This window comes from Mus musculus, chromosome 11 (genome assembly GCF_000001635.26).
Source record: "Mus musculus strain C57BL/6J chromosome 11, GRCm38.p6 C57BL/6J".
NCBI lineage: Eukaryota > Metazoa > Chordata > Mammalia > Rodentia > Muridae > Mus > Mus musculus.
This window is the reverse complement of record NC_000077.6, coordinates 81,134,403-81,158,120: the sequence shown is the minus strand read 5'-3', so window position 1 is coordinate 81,158,120 and position 23,718 is coordinate 81,134,403. Positions and strand designations below refer to the sequence as shown.

The window sequence follows — 23,718 nt, the reverse complement described above, 5'->3', positions numbered from 1 at the left end:
TAGAAAGCAGGGGAGGAATTATTTTAGGGGAGGAATGAACTTTTAACTGTGGTGGTGGTCGCAGTCCACAATGAGGACTGAGTCCTAGGAAGACCCTCCTGCACTGCACATGACATTGCACTGGAGGGTAGGTGCCAGGTGTGGAGTCCTAGATGCCGGAGTGATAGAGACGCAAAGGAACTTCGGGGGCTTTCAGAACAGCATTTGTAAATGAAGAAAATATCTAATAAAAAAATTGTTTAAAAAAGGTTATTATGGGGAGATCATAGTGTTAAATTTTTGTTTCTTGGTGGAGAGGGTGTGCTGGTCAGATTATGCACAATCTTAAAGATTTGTTTGGCTCTCCAAGCAAATCCATCAGGAAGAAACAGTTAAGTCATGTGAGCCATGGTGTGGGAGGAACAAGGGGATGGAGCTGAGCTCTCTGAATGCAAACCACCATCTCCTCCTCCTCCTCCTCCTCCTCCTCCTCCTCCTCCTCTTCCTCCTCCTCCTCCCCCTCCTCCTCCTCCTCTTCCTCCTCCTCCTCCTTCTCCTCCTCCTCTTCCTCCTCTTCCTCTTCCTCCTCCTCTTCCTCCTCCTCCCCCTCCTCCTCCTCCTCCTCTTCCTCTTCCTCCTCCTTCTTTTCCTCCTCCTCCTCCTCCTCTTCCTCCTACTTCTTCTCCTCCTCCTCCTCTTCCTCCTCCTCCTTCTCCTCCTCCTCTTCCTCCTCCTCTTCCTCTTCCTCCTCCTCTTCCTCCTCCTCCTCCTCCTCCTCCTCCTCCTTCTTCTTCTTCTTCTTCTTCTTCTTCTTCTTCTTCTTCTTCTTCTTAGCTGTATGACTTCAAGGAAATAACTTAAGCTTTCTGTGGTCTCTTTGAAGTAAATAAAAGAATATTTTTCTAGATGGATTAAACACTTAGAACACTTATCAAACTTACTTCAGTGTAAAGCATTTGGAATCTTCCCTATGGATTAGGAAGGAAGAATGATGGTGATGATGATAATGACAACGGTGGAGATAATAATTGTAATGGCGGGGGTGGCAGTGATATCTATTATAATGCTATTTAAAGAGGCAACACAGCCAGGAGTGGTGGTGCATGCCTTTAATCCCAGCACTCGGGAGGCAGAGACAGGTGCATTTCTGAGTTCGAGGCCAGCCTGGTCTACAAAGTGAGTTCCAGAACAGCCAGAGCTATACATAGAAACCCTGTCTCAAATAACCAAAAAAATAGGCAACACATAGGAGAGAAAACCTAGACACTGGGAAGACTTAGAACTCACTTTGATTCTGCTCCAAGCTGTTAGTTCAGCAAAATTCCTTCCCTAAAGGGTTAGAGATGGAAATAAAGCAAAATATGTCTTATTCTATGCTTGGCATGCAATATATTTTTGTAGGCATATCATTTTCTTTCCCCTCTTTTCCTGTATTACTGTGTGTCATCAATGTGCCTGGACAGTGAGATGAGAGGCAGGAACATAAATATGAATGAGATGTAATTTCTGTCCTCAAAAGGCTCAGAGCCCTCAAGAAAGACTTGGACACACACAAGGACACTGTGCTATGGCTAGAACTATCACTGTGACATCAGCACAAGGCGTGATTGTATTGGGATCGTAGCGAAAGACCAATCATCAGCAAGAACCGAGGGAATCATCCCTTAGGAGGCAATGGGATTTGGAAGGAGAATTTTGCTGGGCTGACTGAAGAGGGCAGGGCATCTCAGTCAGCCTAGGGGGCAGGCTGAAACATGTGGTCACCAGAGAGACAGTAGTCTTTGCTTGGAGTCACATTCTCTGTTTCTTTGCCAAGATCCATGGAGGCCAAAGCAGGATCTCCCTACTCGCTTGTACCTGCTCCATATGGAGAATGGACAGGGAAAGACGGGGTAACGGTGACAATTGATCAGCCCTCACTGGCATGTGTATACCTCAAGAAGTATACAGCCAGGAAAGAAAAGCCTATAACCGCAGAATCAACCAGAATGACTTCTGACAAAACAGAGCATAGTTCCACTCCAGAGTAAGGATGCTGGGAGATGTCACATGCTTGTTTTAGCTCCTTTAACAGTAGCTGCTTCCAGGCCTCTAGGCTACCACCTTGGCTAGAAGAGGTCCCTGAATTCCCAGGCAGGGATCCTCGGTCTAAGCCAGAATTATTAGAATAGGAGGTTTTTGTTGGGAGTACAGTACACTGGCACCTTCAGAACTTCCTGCCAAAGCCAACAACTGACAGGTGCTTTCAGGGAAACCAAATCCACAGCTGAATCTCAGCATTGCTCAGCAGCAACAGTTTCTTCTCCAGGAATATGAGCAAGGTAGTGGTGGCACACAACTTTCATCTCAGCACTCTAGCGGCAGAGGCAAGTAGATCTCTGAGTTTGAGGCCAGCCTGGTCTACAGTGCAAGTTTCAGGACAGCCAAAGCTACACAGAAAAACACTGTCTTGAAAAACAGAAGAAGGAGGAGGAGAGGAAGAAGGGGGAGGAAGAGGAAGAAGAGGAAAAAGAGGAGGAGGAAGAGGTGGAGGTCTTCAGGTATGTGTAGCTGTGCCCTAGAGAGTGAGCACGGACATCCATATACATAATACGTGTGCATCGTGTGTATATATACATGATTGTGAATGAATTCATTGTGGGTAATATATGGTTGTATGGTTGTGTATATTTATATACTGTGTGTATATATACACACAATATACAGTATGCATTGAATGCACATGCAAGATTGCAGCATGTATGTTTGTATGTATGTTCAAATGTGTCAAATTTTGTATTATGTGTCAAATGTATTTGTGCAGTTGTGTGAACCTGGTAGGGCATGTGTATATATAGTGTGTGCTTGGGTACATGGACATGTGTGCTGAGTGCATATGTGTGGTGTATGAATGGGAGATGAGGGGCTCAGAGACCATCTTCTCCAGTGTTTAGATACAAGGAGTTGCTTCATGGAAAGAAAGCCCCCAGGCCAGTGGGAATAGAATATCCACTCTAGTCCTCTGCATCCTTCATAGAAACCTCCTGGTCATTTCACAAATCTTCCTAAATCCCACAAAAGCTGTGAATTCACCTTTGTTCCCAAGTCTTTCGTCCTCCAGTTTCCTGTCCCAGAATTCTGATACTCCACTAACTGGGGTGTCTGTCTTCTTGTGCTTTGGGTCCTTCATCCATTCCATCTACTCTCAGAAATGTCTGGAAATTCTTTTATCCCAAAGGTAAGGAACTCGGAGGGCTGCCTGTCTCAGTGATGTTTAGAAAGTATGTGTAGAGTTCTTTTGTGAACCCTGCATGCCAAGGCAGCCATAAGAGCAGGACCCCAGAGGCCAGCCTGGTCTACAAAGTGAGTTCCAGGACAGCCAGGGCTATACAGAGAAACCCTGTCTCAAACAAAACAAACAAAACAAAACAGCAGGACCCCAGCCCTGATCCAGAGGCTGAAAACCACAAGACCCTCTGAGACAGTAAAAACTGTCAGGGCTTTGTGATCTGAGCCTTGAACCCAGCTAACCACTGCCCAACTGTGCCCTTTTGGGCAAGCTTTAGCCTCCCTCACATCACTTAGAAAATGGAGCCAGTTGTATCTAGAAACCACATTCAGTCCCCCCACCCCGACCGAAAGTTTAAGCAGAATATTTAAAAGGCAGTATCAAAAGTTTAAAATGTCCAGGAGTTATTGAAAGCCTTGGGTGCTTTGTGGAGTCTCTTGACTTGGGACGACATCCCCTTTCTTACTCTCCCTTCTCTTCACATCCAGGGAGAGCTACTTTTGCCTGGCTTAACACCTCCAGAGAAAGGGGTTGGGGCACTTGATAAATTTCTAGAGGCAGAAGAGAGGAGCTGTCCCCTTGAGTCCATCCTGCCACAAGTCCTGTAAGTTTTCCCAGTAACTGGTCACATAGCCCTTCCTAAAAGAAATTCATACACATGCAAATCGGAAACTATACTCATTCATACCCACAGCCAAGGATGTGCACACATAGAACATACAGCCCATCACAGGCACTCGTCTACTTATGACACATCCAGCAGCCGCAGCACATCAACCCACAGGCAGCTTCACGAATTGAAGACTTGGCACAAACGCCGGTTCACATATAAACAGTTCACATCCTACACACACCCCTGCACGACACCGCACTCACACTTGCTCAAGTGCCCACGCTGCACAGTCCCATCTCTCTCCAGCCCATTTCACACGCCCAGGCATCCCTTCACATTTCTTTGCACACGGCTTGCACATAAACACAGCATTCTTACTACTCTCCATCTCTTCCACAAGCCGGTACAACCGACCACATCTGTGCTGCCCCCAACCCCCCCCCCCCGCCCCAACATCCCCTGCAACTTCAACAAGAGGCTTCCCGCTTGGTGTGCAGCGGCCACAGTGGCCAGGAATTAAAATGCAGCAAGGAGGAGCCGGGAGCGTCAGAACCGCGTCTCCAGGAGCGCACAGCGCTCGCCTCGGCCGCCGCCGCCCCGCCCGCCCGGAGCCGCGGGGCCAGCGAGCGCAGTAGCAGGTGCTCAGAGCCCAGCAGCGCCAGCCGCGCCAGCCTCGCGCGGCTGCTGCCCAAGTTCGCCCGGGGCCCGAGGAGGGCCGGGCTACCGAGAGAGGAGAGCAGCCGCCGCCACTGTCACCGCCATCGTGGACTTGGAGTCTTGAGAGGAGACGGGCCCACCGGAGCTGCGAGCTTCGATGAGCAGCGAGTCCGGATCAGCCTCAGGAGGTGTTGCTTGGGCTCCGCAGTTCCCAGCTCCCGTCTCCCAGAGAGAATAAGAGGCAAGGAACAGCATAGCCGGGTTTTTCTAAAGACGATCCGTGCCGAGAGGAAAAGCGATAGTTTCCCAGCACCAGCAACCTTGGAGGGGCCCAGCAGCGAGCAGCTTTCCGCAGGACGCCTTGAGAAGCCCCCGCCCCAGACGACAGTAGACACCCCGCGGGACTCAGGACTTGGGGAAGCCTGGGAGCGTCTCAGCAGAAAGCAGCTCCGGCAGCCGTGAGAAAGAAGGGTCCTGGAGGAAAGGGAAGGTGCAAGTCGCCACTCGGCGACCACTCACCCCAGTACACACCCACCCCACCCGCCGAGCCTGGAGCCGCGGAGTGCCTCTGGGGGCGCTCGTTCCTTGGCGCCTTCCCTCGCATGTCCCAGCACCACTGGGCTAAGGGCCAGACTAGTGGGGTCCCCGGGACTGGCCAAACCAGGCATGGTGGCCCAGTGGTCTCTCTCTCAGGATCAGCGTAAAAACTGGGGTTAGTCCGTGCAGGGGGGACTCATCTCAGGGTCCCCCGAGGTCCAGGACCAGGATAGGTCGGCGGGCACAGAGCCCAGGGATTGGAGAGGCGGCTCCCAATGGGGCCCCTCCGGAGGTAGTGCCCAGTGACTCTCGTCCTTCTGGAAGACTCGGGGCCAGCAGAGCCTGGGGGTGGGGGGTAGTTAGGAGAGGCCAGAGCTAGGGGCGGCGGGCCGAGGCGGCACTCAGTCCCGGGCGAGCGCCCGCGGAGGCGGCGGCGGCGACGCCGGGAGGGCATGCCGCGCCACCGGAGCTCCTGTCGGGAGCAGGCTTCCCTGGCACAAGCTGCGCGCGGCTGCTGCTGCTCCCACTGCTGCTGCGGACTCCCATGGCGGCTCCGCCCGGCCGGGGCCGCCGCCGCTGTCGCCAGCCTCGGGCTGAATGAATGAGCCGGAGCGGCGGAGCCCGGCTGCCGGCGACCGCGCTCAGCGGCCCGGGACGCTTCCGTATGGCCCGCGAGCAGCCGGCGCCCGCGGCGGTGGCGGCAGCTAGGCAGCCCGGGGGCGACCGGAGCGGCGATCGGGAGCTGCAGGGGCCAGGGGTCGCCCGCAGGGGGCGGCCGTCCCTGAGTCGCACTAAATTGCACGGGCTGCGGCACATGTGCGCGGGGCGCACGGCGGCGGGAGGCTCTTTCCAGCGGCGGGCGCTGTGGGTGCTGGCCTTCTGCACGTCCCTTGGCTTGCTGTTGTCCTGGTCCTCGAACCGCCTGCTCTACTGGCTCAGTTTCCCGTCACACACGCGAGTGCACCGCGAGTGGAGCCGCCAGCTGCCGTTCCCCGCTGTCACCGTGTGCAACAACAACCCCCTGCGCTTCCCGCGCCTCTCCAAGGGGGACCTCTACTACGCGGGCCACTGGCTAGGACTGCTGCTGCCCAACCGCACCGCGCGCCCGCTGGTCAGCGAGCTGCTGCGGGGCGACGAGCCGCGCAGACAGTGGTTCCGCAAGCTGGCCGACTTCCGCCTCTTCCTGCCGCCGCGCCACTTCGAGGGCATCAGCGCTGCCTTCATGGACCGTCTGGGCCACCAGCTGGAGGACATGCTGCTCTCCTGCAAGTACCGGGGCGAGCTCTGTGGCCCGCACAACTTCTCCTCAGTGAGTTGCCCTCCGCGCGAACCCGCCCTTTCTGACCCCGCGCTTCCCAGGAGTCCTGAGGCTCTTAGGTGGGCCCCAGGGACTGGACACCAGGCCCCTGTGAGTGTCACTACTTCCTGACTGGGTGTCACCTCTCCTCAGTGCCCAGGAAGAAGCCACTCTCGAATCCCCTGAGTCTTCAGGTGGTGGGAAACTTGGGCTTGGCTCTGTCTAGGAAGTCATCTTAATGCTGTTAGCGTCTCCTTGTACAGTTCCTTCCGGTGTCAGCTCTCAAACTCCTCCTTCTACTCTCTGTGGTCCCTTCTCTAAATAGTGACCCACACACACACCCGAGGTTCACGGGACCCAAAGCTACTGCTCTCTGTTTGGTCTCTAGAGTTGCCTTAAATGGGAGGCTTGTTCTCTTTGGGGAGAACCAATACAAAACCCTTCAAAAGAAATGGGCTAACAAGGTGTTTTAGGACCTCTGTTTAAGATCCTAAACAGCTTATTATTTCAGAGTTCCGCACGGAGTCTAGGAGAAAACTCCCAAGGACAGCAATGAACACCAAAGCTGTGGGCCCCTTTTTAAGGCAGTGGCAACTTTCTGCTCATTGGAAAACAAAAACCAAAAAAAAAAAAAAAAAAAAAAACAAAACAAAACAAAAAAAAAACCAAAACAAACAAACCAAAAAACAAAAACAAAAACAAAAACAAAAAAACAAAAAAACAAACAAACACCGCTCCATGAGCACACCCACCCACCTTGCTCCTCTTACTGACTGAAGGAATATCCTTAGGTGGGAAAGTTGCAGCCAGCAGGCTCAGAAATGCAAACAGCCAGGGCCAAAAGAAGCTGTGCTAGAGATTTGTGAGCCATTTGCTGTACTGGTTCCCGCACACTGTGGGTCTGGAGAACGCAGATGTCAGGCAGAAGGTATCTGCCTTGTGCAGTCTGTCTCCGAAGAGCTCTGGTGCCAGGACCCGGCATGGTGCAAGCCTGTCCAACCTTTGCTGTGTAAACGCCCCTTAGGTGGGCTCTGGCTTTTCTACCAGTGCAGAGAAGGTTGGTGTGCATTCGTGAGTAGTACTCTCAGAAGGATCGCTCTTCCGGATTTTTGTCTCTGACAAAGCTTTTCCTGGGATGGCAGAGTTGCCACGGTTGCAACAGGTGTTGGCTTGATGCGGGTCATTCTAGGTCTCTGATTGGCTGTTCTGGTTATCTCTTGCCTGAGATTCCACCCTTAGCTTCAGTCTTGACTCTGTTGATTTTTGCTGTCGGACTGAGTATAGAGTAATTCTGACTTATCCCTCTCTAACACATCCCATGCTGGGAAATGGCGAGAGTTTCAGCTGGCCTTCCGACCATCTCATCTGAGACTCCCTGCCTCTGTAAGCAGGGAGTGCTGCTAACATACACTTATACAAAGCTCCCTCCTGAACCTCAAGCATGGTGCATAAAAGCCAAAGAATACAGGCAGCAACCCTTGTGGTCAGTTGGATTTTGGCCGAACACTGGTGAGCAAGCTCTAGAGTTAGACTGAAGTTCAAGATTACATTTAAGTACAAGCTCTAAGTTGTACAACACACAACCTCTTCGATGCAATTTTGTGTTGGTCGATTATTGGTTTACTAAGCAGTTTGGATTGCCTTCTGACGGCCAGGGTTGCCTTCCGATATCACAGCAGACCTGACTTAGCAATGGCTTTCATCCTTATATTTTTAAATGAGGAGGGAACTGTAAAGAGCACTCTCTTCCTTGACATCAGCAAGTTCAAATTCTAACTTAGTATACCACCAAAATCATTACACGGAAGCCACGGGGAACCTTCCTCTCTGATCCTGGGCCTACCTGCTATCAGAAAAACCTGCCTGAGTAAGACTCAGGCCTCCTCCCCCACAAGTCTGGCACCTCCCAGAAGGTAGAAGAATGGAATAGGAGCCATCTCAGGTGGTCTACATAGATAAAGTCTAACCTGAGTCTACATGCTGAGGACATACGACCAAGACAGGCATGGGCATGAGTTGTGTGGGATGGGAGATAAGGAGCTGAGGAAAGGGGGTAAAAGTACTACCCGTTGTGCCCTGGGAACTCAAAGTGACCTCTGGTAGCTTATCATTCTGTTCCTGTCCTGGGAGTTTCAGGCCCTATAACAAGGCATGCTTTGGGCTGCTGTTTTTCTAGCTGAAGACTTCAAGAAGTGCTTTCAGGGAAATTTCTCAACACTGAGAAGACCCCGTCAGAAACTCTAACTGCCTGCTCTCTGGTGGAGCCTTTGCCATCCTTGATGGAGTGGCCCTGTGATGTAGTAGCTGAGGGTAGGAATTCTTGGGCCACATGGCTGTTCAGATTCTGAGTCTCCCTCTCCTTCTCCCTCTCCCTCTCCTTCTCTCTCTCCATGTGTGTGTGTGTGTGTGTGTGTGTGTGTGTGTGTGTGTGTGTGTGTGTGAAAGAGGGAGAGATGTGTGTGTGAAAAGAGAGAAAGGAGGAGGAATAGGATGATTTATTTTGGCTTGGAGTCTTTCCTGATGACCCCAACCAGCATCACACACACACACACACACACACACACACACACACACACACACACACACACACACACCAAAAACAAAACCCATAGACAGGTTTGTTCCCGTTTTTCTCTATTCCCCTGTGTATCTCAATGTACCTGCTAAGACTGCTTGCTTCTCCCTTAGCCAAGGGAAAGAACTGTGTGTAGTTTGCTGCTGTCTTCCCAGCACAGAACCTGACACATAGTGGATGCCCAGGAAAGCCTTGAAAAATGAGTATTTTCACGAGGTATCTGCAGGATCGTGTCTTCTGGGGCCTTGGTTGACTTCCTCTAGCAAATACTGTAAACTGCACTTCCAGGGGGAAGCTGGCGGCCTGTGGCACGAGAAGCAGGCTATAAATTACTGGACACCTGTAATTCTCACATTTTAAGATGGTAGAGCAACAAGTGAAGGGTGGAGCGTTTATGGGGGACTTTCAGGGAAGGGAGCAGCTGTCTCTCGTTAGTCCCATGTCTGAAAACAAACACCAGTAGGAGAGAAACGTAATGCCGAGGGCAGTGTGTTGGGCTAATTTGCCAGGCACACTCTGGGCGTGTTCACTGATGGCTCTGGATTTGTTGAAGCCGAGGAAGGTTTCACCATTCGACAGTCAAATGGAGCGGTGCCTGCTTCTTCTGAAAGCCTGTGTTGTTTCCCTGGCATCGGCTGTGAACTTCAGCTCTGCTCTGGCTCCTTTGTAGCTCCTGGCAGTGGAGAGAGTAGTCTGGGCATGAGGCAGAGCTCTGAGGCAGAGCTCTGAGAGCCCGGGGTGGGGTGGGGGGCTTAAAAGAGAAACCAAAAGGCTGGAAATAGGAACAGACAAGCCATTGCATGGTAGGTTCTACATCAAGAACAAGGGGTCATTGCCCTCTCTGGGAAACAGCATGCTTCAGGAGGGCAAGTCAAACAGACCTGGTCTTGGGCTTTAGGTCTGTTCCTTCCTACCAATATTCCCTGGGCAGACACTTAGCTTCTGAGCTTCCAGTAATAAGGTCTCTGTCTTAGAGGTAAGAAGAGATAACTTGGATGGCAGTAGATGCTTAGTATTCAGGAGCCATTACTAAAGTATTAAAAAAAAATAATAGCTAGGCACCATGTGCATGGTACATGGTGGTAAGAGGTTCTAAGTACTATCACCATAATTACCCTGTCTTTCCTTGGCTACTTACCTGGGAGAGATGGGCATGTTCGTTCTTATTTTAGTTCTCGAATCAACCATGTGGACTCTGTGCCGAGGTCTTTATTGGATGCTAGAGGTATAAAATAAAATAAGGCTTGGTAAACACCCTTCAGCAATTTGCAAGAGTTGTGTGAACCAGAGCTAAGGACATACAGAGAGGGCTCCAGAGCAGAGTGGGGACCTCCGATGGCTTCCTGGAGGAGGTGACATCTGAGATGAATCTTAAAGACTACATAGGAGTTCCAGACAAGAGGAAGGGACAAAGAAAGGCTCAAAGGAACAGCATGCACAGATAGGCCCTATAGGGAACACAGCGCAGTGAGATTGAACCAGTGCCTTCCAGTCTGGGACAAGTTTTAAATAGCAGCAGCGGAAGTGGTGCTGAAAGGTCCCAAGGCAATGGTGTGATGGAAACCTGGGAGTTCAACTAAAGCTTTGAAATTTGCAGCAAAATTCTGATGTGTTTCCCTTCTGGTTGTTCTGCTATCATACCTGGGCCCCAGCACCTAGCTTTCACCCTCATTTCTAAGCCCATTGGGGTATTCCCACTTCATCCCCTTCTCTGTCAGAGTTAAACTTTAGTTCAGATTTGAACCATTCATCCACGCTAAAAGCCAAGGAAACAACATTTAGGGTTTTGTGGTTTTGGTATTGGTTTTTTTCAATCACATTTTACTATATCAAGACAACTGGCTGCTAAGAGCCAACAGTCGAAAACAAGAAATGACTTCTGTAACACGTTGTTTAAAATCAGCAAATTCTGTTGAAAGGATGCTAGGCCAGGCAGCCTAGTGGCTGTGAAGATGGATAGCTTTAGGGAGTCAAGAAAGAAATACTTCTGCCTTTTATAGAGAGAGGAATAAATGAGCTACTACATGTAAAGTGCTTAGACCAGTTTCTGCCATCAAGCAAGCATTCGATAAATGGGAGCCGTTTCCATTTTTATTACTTGCATGAGCATTTACAGTGAAGGGCAAAGGCAGATAGCATCGGGTGTCTGTGACAGGCCAGATCCTGGCTGGCTTGTTTCACGTCATCTTCATAGTAACCCTGGACAGTTTGTGATAATCCATGTGTTGTAAATGGAGGAGATGTCATTCTGAGAGGGGTCGCAATGTGTTTCAAGTCAAGAGCCAGCGCATAGCAAGGCCAAGTTCAAATTCCCATGAGTTGCCATGACTGTGGGAGCAAATGCTCTTTCCGCAGCAGCAGAGGAAGGGAGCAGTGCTGAGGAGGAGACAGGGCACATCCTCTAGGAAGTCTGGTCCAGCCTCAACTTGGCCCTGGCCAGCTGTGTGCCTTTGGCCACAGGACTCTCTTCTGCAATAATAGGATATGAGCCAAATGGACAGTGGGACTTAGCAGCAGAGTCCTCCGTTCAAGTGGGCAGTCAGGGTTGGAAAGCAGGCTCGAATCCTGCAGATGGCTGGAGCATCTCAGCCCTCCATTTTTTTCTCTTTGCAGAGCTGAAGCAGTGATTACGGGGGAAACGTACACGTTATTGAAGTGCTGGAGACAGGACGGTGATTAAATAGACATTTATACAAGGAACATGAAAAGACCTCTACCGGTTATTTGACTTCAGGGAAATTAGTTTAGGGAATCAAATGTAAACTCTACCCAGGTCTGCAGATATCCAAATTGACCCACATCAGGCTAATTCTGATAGTGGCTATTTGGGGGCCACTGTGGCCGGTCATGAAGGCATCAATCAGATGCCTTCCCAATTGAGAAGGAATTGCTGGAGCAATAACCAGGCCATTTGCTCAGTACGTGTGGATCTTTGACCCTGCTGATTTGCTTGGGTATATAGTCAGATCCATTCAACCAGAGCTCAATAAATACTTAATGTGTGCCAGTCACTGACCTACCAAGATGACCATAAATCTAATCTGTTTCTGGCAAAGGAGTTCTCAAAGGTCAAGGTGCTTTAGCCACATTGTTGGCTGTGAAAGGAGGTCCCAACTATACCAAGAGTGAGACTGGGATCTGAGGCATGTGTCCCCTGAGCCATATTCACCTTTATCAGAATCTCATGAGCACTGTAGGACCCATTTCTCAGATCAGGAAACTGACGCTTAGGGGAGGCACAGGTCACACAACCAGGAGGCAGCTCAGTGTGATTTTTTTAACCAGAGCTTGGCCTAGTTCTAAAGCCTAGTTCTAAAGCTCTTGGGTGTTAATGAGGCTAAACCTTCCTAGAAGGGGATCACTCAGGTCCTCAAGCCTTCATGATGGTTGGTTGGTGTGGACCATGGTACTTCTGCTAGATTCCATGATCCACACCCCTAGAGGGAGAGATGGTTCTAAAGCGAGAAACTCCAGCATGAGTGTCTCATCCAGCAGCCACACACCACAGCAACTTTGTTACCATAAGGGGCAGTGCTCAGGAGTACGAAGTCTTCATTGCATCTCAATCTAATCTAAACGAATGAAACTGTTACAGTTTCCAGGGTCCATAAAGAGCTATGAGCCCTTTTCATTCTTTCTGAGGATACCAATAACTTGAAAACCTGGTGGTTGCCCATCTGAGATCCCACTCAGTCTGACTCTAACAAATAGATGACTCATTCATAATTAGAACATTGAACTGTTGCTAAAACAAACTGACTATGGATGGCCGGGTTGTTTGCTTCCCTGAGTATGTCAAAAGTCTCCCTGACACCATTGTTTACACGGTTAATCTGCTTATTAAATTGTTTCCTCGAATTCCCACACATATTTACTGAGTTCCTACTCTCTACCTGGAACTTTTGCATCCGTTGTTTTTATTTCAGTCTGGCAATGAAGCCTGTAACAGATAAGGAAACTGAGGTACAGGTAGGTTACCTGAGATCATAGAAAAGAAGTGCTGATCTTGGGGTCAACATTCTTTGCATACTTCATAGTCATTTCCTTTTGGTCAAACAAGCCTGTGTCTTTCATCATCCCAGTCTAAGGAAACTATAACACACATCCCATCTCAGTTCATTCCTGTAGTGATGAAGGGTACCTGTTGCTCTTTTATGGACACCAAAGAAGGAAATGATCAGCTTAGCATCATACACGGAACAGAAGAATAGGTAAAATTGCATCCGGTGTTCCCAATGAATATTATAGGTTGAATTAACTATAACATGGCAAAATTCCCAGATCCTTCATGCCTGCTGATTCAATAAGTAGGGACAGAGCTTGTCATGTATTTCTCACAAGCTCCTGATGATGCAGTCAGTGTTGGTTCATGATCCACTCTTTGAGATGCAAGGTTGTGAAGTTCTTGAAACCCCAGAAAGTCAAGGGTCACCACTGATGCAGTTCTCTGTCACGCCAGTTCCCTGGTTCTGTAAAAGTCTATGGGGACCAGCATCCTAGAGTGAAGAAAAGATGGAAGGTCTGAGGAGGGACGGTGAGCTCACCGGGACATGCAGTCAAAGCCTCTATTACAAGAAATTAAAGTCAATAGAGAAGGATGGACCCAGCCAGAACATCAGTCAAACTCAAGTGCAAAGGTACTGGCTTTGATGTAGCAGAGGTTGTCCCAAGCAATGCTGCTTCCATTACTTGAGTTCCCTGTGGAGCTTGGAGGATGCTCCTTGCTAGGCTCCCTTCTTCCCTACACTTCGGGATGCAGGCCCAATAAAATTTAAGGATCAAATGCCTTGAGCAATGGCCCCACGAAGTAGCCTGTGCCCTCCCCCCGGTGCCCGTGTTACCTTTCCTGATGTGATGGGGTTAAGAATTTGACATGAAATCATCCTAGATTACCCATGGAGAAAAGGATGGCTAGAGAGAAAGCTTGTTGATAGACTGGTGTGTGAGGCTCAGAGGAACAGAGATGGGGAGGAGAGGGGGGAGAGAAGAAGGTAAAGCAGAAGAGAGAAGAACTGGGCAGTCAACATGTGAGATGTAGCCCCGGAGCAGAGAGAGTCCAAGAGAGAGATTTGAAGCAATGGTTGTGGAGACCGGAAGTGGCCATGACAGCAGCTCCTAAAAGCTGGAAAAGGCAAGGAAAAAAATCACTCTGAGATCTCAAGGTGTGCAAGCCCGGCGAACACCTTGATGGGGCCAGTAAGACTCTCGGCAGACTTTGACCGTTCTGCTGAAAGATAATAAACGTGCTGTGTGAAGTGACATGTTTCTTATAGAAAAATAAGAAACTTAACCCAGCCAAACTGGCTTCAGACGTATGAGGTGTGTGCTAGAACAACTCATCATTCACGGTAGTGAAGCAGGCTGGGTAATGGAGGGGCAGGCAGGGTCTTCTTTTAAGAAAAATTATCTAGAAAACAAAAGAATTTGTAACAAACACACATCTGTTTTCCAAAGCATCATGGGAGTAATTTAATCACACTTACATTCATGAAAGTTTGGGAATTTGTGCTTCAGAAAAAGGGAAAAGGCATGGGGTAAAGTGGATTAGAAGGAAAGAATCAGACAGATTCAAGTTCAAATCCCAGCTCTGCCTCGTGTCAAGCGAATAGCTGGTAAGAACTGCTTACGTCGTTTGTAAAGACCACACCGTACCCTCCTTGCATGGTTGTTGTGAGATGTAAATAGAGTATATTGATGTCTTACAATTTGTTTATTGAGAGTCAGTCACAGTGGGTTTAAGTTGAGTGTCAATATAGAAAGTATGCTTATGTGTATAAAAGCACCACAGACATTGTAGGTGCTAGTGTCCTCAGTGAACAATAATTTCACTTCCAAGAAGGTCTTCCAAGGCTCCAGACACTAGCCTCCTACTGTGTCACAAGTCTAGCCAGGAAGCATTATGTAATTTTGATATCACACTTGTCTGGGCAAGCTGGTGCCTTTAGTGTCCTGCTCAAAATTAAAATTCAGAGAAGGGGGGGTGCGGAGAGGGCTCAGTTAGTAATGTGCTTATCAAGAAAGCATGAAGAAGTGAGTTTGTCTCATTCCCAACTCTCACATAAAAGCACCATGCGGTAAGAGGAGCGCCTGTAGTGTTACCACTGGGAAAGATCCCCGGGGCTCGCTGGCCATGCAGGCTAGCCAATCACTGAGCTGTGGGCTCAGTGAGACTGTCTCAAAAGACAAACTGGAGAAATAATTATGAAAGAGCTTATGGGACCTCTGGTTTTCATGTGTGCCTGCAAACACACATACACATACACACTCACTCACACACACTCACCATCGGGTGGTGGTCAAAGGAATGGCTCGGCTGTTAAAAGCTCATATTGCTCTTGCAGAAGACCCATGATTGGTTTCTAGTACCTACATCAGTAAGCTAACAACCTCTTGTAACTCCAGCTCCAGAAGTTCTAACTTCCTCTTTAGGCACTCTTCTGGGGTTTACACTCATATACACATACTTACATAGAAACACACACACAAGCAATTTAAAATAAAGAAATCTAAATATTAAATGGGAATCCAAGAGGGGCACTGGAGATACAATCTCAGCATATTTGCGCTTAGCCTAGCAACCCTCTATCTCCAAAGCATCAGATTCTCCCCCTGTGAACTCTCTGGGTCTGAGCCATTCCAGCCTTTCCCACATCTGTATTCTGGCCACCCCCTTCTGATTCTGATGGCATATCTGATCTGAAAGTTGTTGATACTCTGATCTCTGAAAGTGAAGGGTTTAATCTTCTCTTGGAACCCCTCCCAACAAAAATTATTTTCCCACTTTGAAATGGCACGGGCGTCCACTGTGAACTCACATCCATAAATCTGAGCCGACTGCCCGGGAAAGTAGATGAGGTTTGATTCTGCTTCTCAGCCCAGGCTCACCGAGCAAATTATGGAAAGAATTTGATTTATAGGAACACCTCAAAGGCTCTGGAGTGAGACGTGTGTTTATTCACTTTATTACCATTTATTTTACGCTATCTCTTTATGCTCCCTGCACATGGATTTGAAAGACTATCTGGATAGATGCTTAGGGCCTGCCAGATTGCACAGCCCCGTTAAGGCACATGGTTCTCTTTGGTGAGACTGCCAATAGTTCAGACTTGGGGGGAATCCTCATTACAATGCTGGGGCAAAGCCCGGCTCTTTAGCTAGCAAGATGGAGACGTGAGCCTGAAGTTTCTGCCTGAAGTTTCCCAGCTCTGGTTGTTTGATACACACCCAGCTGCAAGCGCGGGATGCAGGCAGGCAGGCTTGATTTAAGATTCAAATATCTCAGAACAGCTGGGGATATTTAGCATCGCAATAATTACATTACATTTTTGACGGTACATGGAGTGGGAGCCTTTTTTGGGGGTTGTTGTTGTTGCATATTCTATGAGCATCCCATCTCTTAGCCAGGCAATGGAAACCGAACTACATTTTTCACATCCAAAGAGTTTCATTTTAAAGATCCGGCAGAGGATAGCATTCCAGCCTTTAATCTTCACCATAACTCCAGAATGGCAAGAGCTATGTCCTGTTTACCACAGCCAACAAACTCAAGTCGGGAGAGCTGTGGCTTGGAGGAAAACAGGAAGCAGGTGGAAATGGTCAGGCATCCCTGTGTGCCAGGGGTGATGGGATCGGCTTGGCAAAAGGGACATTGCTAAGAGATGCTGATGGTGGACTCCACAAAATCAACTTAGATGAAATGAATTGGTGTTAGGAGGAGGGACAGTGAGACAAAAACCTACTATGCACCAGGCTTACTCTCTATTTTCTGCCACTGTCACCATAATCCTTGAAAGAAGCAAATTCAGAAAGGGGAAACCTATTTTGGTTCATGGTTTCAGAGAGTTGCTGTCCAACATGGTGGAGAAGGCACAGCTGACTTCCTGGCAGCTAAAGCAGGTGGCCAAGGCTGTGTATACATTGTAGCAAAACAGAAAGCAGAAAGAGCTGTGGGTAGCAGGGGCTAGATTCATCCTTCAAAGACCCACCAGGAATGGCCTACTCCCCATACATAACAGCATCACCATCTGGGGAAGATGTGCTCAAAGCATTAGCCTGCAGGAGATGTGTCAGGCTCAGACAGTAACACTCTTTAACACCTCAGAACATTTTTTTAGAGATTTATTTATTTTATATATATGAGTACACTGTCACTGTCTTCAGACACTCCAGAAGAGGGCATTGGATCCCATTACAGATGGTTGTGAGCCACCATGTGGTTTCTGGGAATTGAACTCAGGACCTCTGGAAGAGCAGTCGGTTCTTTTTTTTCCATTTTTATTATGTATTTAGCTCATTTACATTTCCAATGCTATACCAAAAGCCCCCCATACCCACCCACCCCCACTCCCCTACCCACCCACTCCCCCTTTTTGGCCCTGGCGTTCCCCTGTACTGGGGCATATAAAGTTTGCGTGTCCAATGGGCCTCTCTTTCCAGTGATGGCCAACTAGGCCATCTTTGATACATATGCAGCTAGAGTCAAGAGCTTCGGGGTACTGGTTAGTTCATACTGTTGTTCCACCTGTAGGGTTGTAGATCCCTTTAGCTCCTTGGGTACTTTCTCTAGCTCCTCCATTGGGAGCCCTGTGATCCATCCATTAGCTGACTGTGAGCATCCACTTCTGTGTTTGCTAGGCCCTGGCATAGTCTCACAAGAGACAGCTACATCTGGGTCCTTTCGATAAAATCTTGCTAGTGTATGCAATGGTGTCAGCGTTTGGATGCTGATTATGGGGTGGATCCCTGGATATGGCAGTCTATACATGGTCCATCCTTTCCTCTCAGCTCCAAACTTTGTCTCTGTAACTCCTTCCATGGGTGTTTTGTTCCCACTTCTAAGGAGGGGCATAGTGTCCACACTTCAGTCTTCATTTTTCTTGAGTTTCATGTGTTTAGCAAATTGTATCTTATATCTTGGGTATTCTAGGTTTTGGGCTAATATCCACTTATCAGTGAGTACATATTGTGTGAGTTCCTTTGTGAATGTGTTACCTCACTCAGGATGATGCCCTCCAGGTCCATTCATTTGGCTAGGAATTTCATAAATTCATTCTTTTTAATAGCTGAGTAGTACTCCATTGTGTAGATGTACCACATTTTCTGTATCCATTCCTCTGTTGAGGGGCATCTGGGTTCTTTCCAGCTTCTGGCTATTATAAATAAGGCTGCTATGAACATAGTGGAGCATGTGTCCTTCTTACCAGTTGGGGCATCTTCTGGATATATGCCCAGAAGAGGTATTGCTGGATCCTCCGGTAGTACTATGTCCAATTTTCTGAGGAACCGCCAGAGTGATTTCCAGAGTGGTTGTACAAGCCTGCAATCCCACCAACAATGGAGGAGTGTTCCTCTTTCTCCACATCCACGCCAGCATCTGCTGTCACCTGAATTTTTGATCTTAGCCATTTTGACTGGTGTGAGGTGGAATCTCAGGGTTGTTTTGATTTGCATTTCCCTGATGATTAAGGATGTTGAACATTTTTTCAGGTGCTTCTCTGCCATTCGGTATTCCTCAGGTGAGAATTCTTTGTTCAGTTCTGAGCCCCATTTTTTAATGGGGTTATTTGATTTTCTGAAGTCCACCTTCTTGAGTTCTTTATATATGTTGGATATTAGTCCCCTATCTGATTTAGGATAGGTAAAGATCCTTTCCCAATCTGTTGGTGGTCTTTTTGTCTTATTGACGGTGTCTTTTGCCTTGCAGAAGCTTTGGAGTTTCATTAGGTCCCATTTGTCAATTCTCGATCTTACAGCACAAGCCATTGCTGTTCTGTTCAGGAATTTTTCCCCCTGTGCCCATATCTTCAAGGCTTTTCCCCACTTTCTCCTCTATAAGTTTCAGTGTCTCTGGTTTTATGTGAAGTTCCTTGATCCACTTAGATTTGACCTTAGTACAAGGAGATAAGTATGGATCGATTCGCATTCTTCTACATGATAACAACCAGTTGTGCCAGCACCAATTGTTGAAAATGCTGTCTTTCTTCCACTGGATGGTTTTAGCTCCCTTGTCGAAGATCAAGTGACCATAGGTGTGTGGGTTCATTTCTGGGTCTTCAATTCTATTCCATTGGTCTACTTGTCTGTCTCTATACCAGTACCATGCAGTTTTTATCACAATTGCTCTGTAGTAAAGCTTTAGGTCAGGCATGGTGATTCCACCAGAGGTTCTTTTATCCTTGAGAAGAGTTTTTGCTATCCTAGGTTTTTTGTTATTCCAGATGAATTTGCAAATTGCTCCTTCTAATTCGTTGAAGAATTGAGTTGGAATTTTAATGGGGATTGCATTGAATCTGTAGATTGCTTTTGGCAAGATAGCCATTTTTACAATGTTGATCCTGCCAATCCATGAGCATGGGAGATCTTTCCATCTTCTGAGATCTTCTTTAATTTCTTTCTTCAGAGACTTGAAGTTTTTATCATACAGATCTTTCACTTCCTTAGTTAGAGTCACACGGAGATATTTTATATTATTTGTGACTATTGAGAAGGGTGTTGTTTCCCTAATTTCTTTCTCAGCCTGTTTATTCTTTGTGTAGAGAAAGGCCATTGACTTGTTTGAGTTTATTTTATATCCAGCTACTTCACCGAAGCTGTTTATCAGGTTTAGGAGTTCTCTGGTGGAATTTTTAGGGTCACTTATATATACTATCATATCATCTGCAAAAAGTGATATTTTGACTTCCTCTTTTCCAATTTGTATCCCCTTGATCTCCTTTTGTTGTCGAATTGCTCTGGCTAATACTTCAAGTACTAAGTTGAAAAGGTAGGGAGAAAGTGGGCAGCCTTGTCTAGTCCCTGATTTTAGTGGGATTGCTTCCAGCTTCTCTCCATTTACTTTGATGTTGGCTACTGGTTTGCTGTAGATTGCTTTTATCATACTTAGGTATGGGCCTTGAATTCCTGATCTTTCCAAGACTTTTATCATGAATGGGTGTTGGATCTTGTCAAATGCTTTTTCTGCATCTAACGAGATGATCATGTGGTTTTTGTCTTTGAGTTTGTTTATATAATGGATTACATTGATGGATTTTCGTATATTAAACCATCCCTGCATCCCTGGAATAAAACCTACTTGGTCAGGATGGATGATTGCTTTAATATGTTTAATATGGAGAACTATTCAAAGAATTAACCAAACGAGGAGTTGGTTCTTTGAGAAAATCAACAAGACAGATAAACCCTTAGCTAGACTCACTAGAGGGCACAGGGACAAAATCCTAATTAACAAAATCAGAAATGAAAAGGAAGACATAACAACAGATCCTGAAGAAATCCAAAACACCATCAGAATCTTCTACAAAAGGCTATACTCAACAAAACTGGAAAACCTGGACGAAATGGACAAATTTCTGGACAGATACCAGGTACCAAAGTTGAATCAGGATCAAGTTGACCATCTAAACAGTCCCATATCCCCTAAAGAAATAGAAGCAGTTATTAATAGTCTCCCAGCCAAAAAAAGCCCAGGACCAGACGGGTTTAGTGCAGAGTTCTATCAGATCTTCAAAGAAGATCTAATTCCAGTTCTGCACAAACTATTTCACAAAATAGAAGTAGAAGGTACTCTACCCAACTCATTTTATGAAGCCACTATTACTCTGATACCTAAACCACAGAAAGATCCAACAAAGATAGAGAAATTCAGACCAATTTCTCATGAATATCGATGCAAAAATCCTCAATAAAATTCTTGCTAACCGAATCCAATAACACATTAAAGCAATCATCCATCCTGACCAAGTAGGTTTTATTCCAGGGATGCAGGGATGGTTTAATATACGAAAATCAGTCAGTTCTCTTAACCACTGAGCCGTCTATCTCCCCAGCCCTCAGAACAGCATTTTAAGAATTAAATTCCATTGCACCCATTTTACGAAAGAAGAAATCAAGGCCAGGGGTAATGGGGGTACATCCTGCTGAGGAGTTAGCAGACAGCATTATTGATTTTGTTTTTGCTTTTTGGATTTGATTTGTTTTGTTTTTGAAAGAGTCTGAGGTAATTCAAGCTGGCCTTCAACACCTGGTTCTCCTGCCTTTCTGCCGATGAGGTGATGAGAATGTAGGTACTCACCACCACATTTAGCCAACAGACAGCAATTTGAATGGTGAATTTATATAGATTCCTACCTACTTCATTCCTGGCTCTCTATCACATTCCAAGACTCTTAACTAGCAGATGAGATAGGACAGTCCTCACGGGCCCTGTGACCTTGGCTGCCATCCCTTCTTCTACCCCTGAGGAGTCAAGAGTTCATGGCCTTGAGCTATTGTGCCAAGTCACTTATGAGACACTCTCTGTTTCCAAGAAATTTCCCAACATCCATGCCCTTGCTCAAGCTGCTGCCTTCCCTGGGAGCCCTGCCTCTCCCATATGTCCGTTCTCAGTGCTGGGGTTGGAGATGAGCTTACACATCCCTGGGGCTGGGGTTTGTGCTTTGGAGGAGAGCTTGCCTCTCTGTCTGCACCCCTCTCTGTAGTTGAAACTTTTTAACCTTGTGTGTATCAGTTACAGAACATACACATTTGAAACAAAAGAACAATACTGTTTTAAAAACACTGCACCTTTTCTGTGGACATATCAGGCCAGGCCTCCCCACTAGGCAGCTACAAAACAAAGGGGGTCTAGGCCCATCTTGGAATCCTTTCCTTTCCTGGTCTTGGTTGCAGTCAGTGTTTCCAGCCCTGTCAACTGTCATCCCTCTGAGAGCAAACACCATAGGTGCCCTATAGGCAAGTCTGCCATCTACCCATTCTATAGGCAGAGAGTCATCACCCCACAACAGCTGTGGACTTATTCATTTATTCAGTCTACAGAGTTCCTGGGAGCCTGCCTAGGTCTGCCATGGCTTGGCAGCACAAGGGCATGAGTTTAACCATCCCTCACAGAGAGCTTCTGGAGCCAGGCTTCCCAGTATCCATGAAGGACAGAAGCCATCTGAGGGCTTAAGTAAAAACCCCTGGCCAGCTGAGTGTCAAGGCTTACACCTGCAGTCCCATCTTTGGAGAGCTGAGGCAGGAGTATCTTCTGAAATTCAAGACTAGCCCACTCTACGAAGTGACACCCTGTCACCAAAACAAACAGAAGGAACACAAAGCTATAGCTACAGATCACAGCTACTGAATAAGAATGTATAGGGGAAGGCCCCAGCTTTTACTTATTTACTTCTTTATCATGCTGGGAATTGAAACCGGGCCTTGTACATACGAGGCAAGTGCTCTACCACTGAAAATGTTTCCAGACATTTTCATTTCAAATATTTTATCCAGAAACAGGAGTCACTAAGTTAGCCAGGTAGATCAAGGCCCAGGTAGATCAAGACCCAGGTAGATCAAGACCTTGTGATTCTCCTGTCTCAGCATCCTGAGCAGCTGGGACTATGGATCTATGCCACCAGGCCCAGTGATGTATTTTTAACATACATAGGATAGAAGATTTTAAGGAAAGATTGTAGGATGAGAGACAGTTGTGCCATTAACATCACTAGCAAACAAATCGATAACCCCAAATACTGGGGAAAGATTTAAGAGCCAGAAATATCTCGGTGGGTCAGTGAGAGGCGTTTAAAGACAAGGAGCAGGGTGGGATTGGTACCTGAGGGAAGGGTTGCTGTGTGGAGACCTGGAAGGCGAGAAGAGGAGGCCACCCAGGGATGGGGAAGGATTCCATTCATCATGGGGCTGGCAAAGCAAAGCCAGCATGGGAGAAGCATCTGCCTCCTTCCTTCCAACATAGAAAATTCAGCTTCCACAGCTCCAGCCCTTGTTCTTTGTGCTGTGGGTACATCTGGCTCCTTCTGAAGTGGAACTGCCTCCCTCACCCACACAGTGTGCAGGAACAACGTGGCCCGAGCAGCCTGGAAACACTGACCCCCTAGAATGCTAATGGGACGGAGCCTTAAGTCTCTAGGCAGCTTCTCCTTTCAAATGGGAAAAATGCAACCCTAAGAATTCAATCATTGCAGATTCACAAGTGGGGGCTGCACAGTGGGTGGGGCCGACTTAATCAGGAGCTTTCTGTGGAATGGGGCATCCTACCCAGCTGGCACCTCCTCCTAGGCCTGCCAGTCTTCCTGAGGCCAGAGGTCTCAAGCCTTCAACATGTAGGTGTGTTTTATAGTCTAGCCTCTGAAAAGGTCACCTCTGATGGCAAGTTGCCCAAGCCCTCTTTCCCAGGCTTTCTGTTTCACAGAGAGCATGCAAATCCCTCACTTCTTTTGACTTGCATAATCACAAAAATAAGCAGAGTATAGCATAAACCCATTTGACAGATGAAGAAATCAAGGCTTGATTTGACCAAACTTATCCAGCCAGAGCCAGGATGGTGCTGGGCTCTATATAGTGGGTGGTGATTTGCTGGCAGGAGTCTAAATGTATTCCTTTTGTAAGTGTCAATGTCACTGTCCCCTCTTAGGGGGATGTTGTCTCTTGTCCTGTTGGAGGGCATGTGAAACCTAGTCAGGGTTTAAATTCTTAGATGAGAGAGAGGTTCCACACAGGTGCCTGAGTTACCCGAGCAAAGCTCCTTGAAGTTCAGGAATTTCTATGTCCCTGAGAGTGACCCAGGAACAATACAGACTCTGCAACAATACAGAGTCTGGTTCAGTAGATAGGGTCTTGCAATTCTGAGAAGTTCTCAGGCAATGTCTGTACTACTTAGGACCAGACTGTTGCTTGGGCCACCACATTCTATGTAACAAGGATGTCCAAGGTCAGGAGAGAGGTCAGCCTAGCCTAAGAAGGATGCAAGGCTTCTAACTGGGGCAGCCCTGGCTGCATTTCAACTTGCCACTCTA

General features: G+C 47.5%; 1 protein-coding gene and 1 long non-coding RNA gene across 4 annotated transcripts in view; one reads left to right on the top strand and one right to left on the bottom strand.

Moving 5' to 3' along the window:
- Nucleotides 1–23,718, top strand: part of Asic2 (acid-sensing (proton-gated) ion channel 2) — a 1,088,234-nt gene that overhangs the window by 810,276 nt on the left and 254,240 nt on the right. The window contains exon 1 of one of the 3 annotated variants that reach the window (XM_006531996.4): nucleotides 877–6,462. The exons of 1 other annotated variant lie outside the window; for it this stretch is intronic. In XM_006531996.4, the coding sequence (XP_006532059.1) occupies nucleotides 5,656–6,462 (807 nt within the window). In that variant the 5' untranslated portion in view covers nucleotides 877–5,655. Of the gene's footprint in view, nucleotides 1–876; nucleotides 6,463–23,718 lie in introns of those variants that run through there. One more of the 3 variants, NM_007384.3, reaches the window with a different exon arrangement.
- Nucleotides 6,388–22,791, bottom strand: Gm51910. The gene is made up of 3 exons (XR_003949744.1): nucleotides 22,518–22,791; nucleotides 10,065–10,145; nucleotides 6,388–9,599 (listed from the first exon to the last, which is right to left on the bottom strand). It is a non-coding gene; the product is annotated as a predicted gene, 51910 (long non-coding RNA).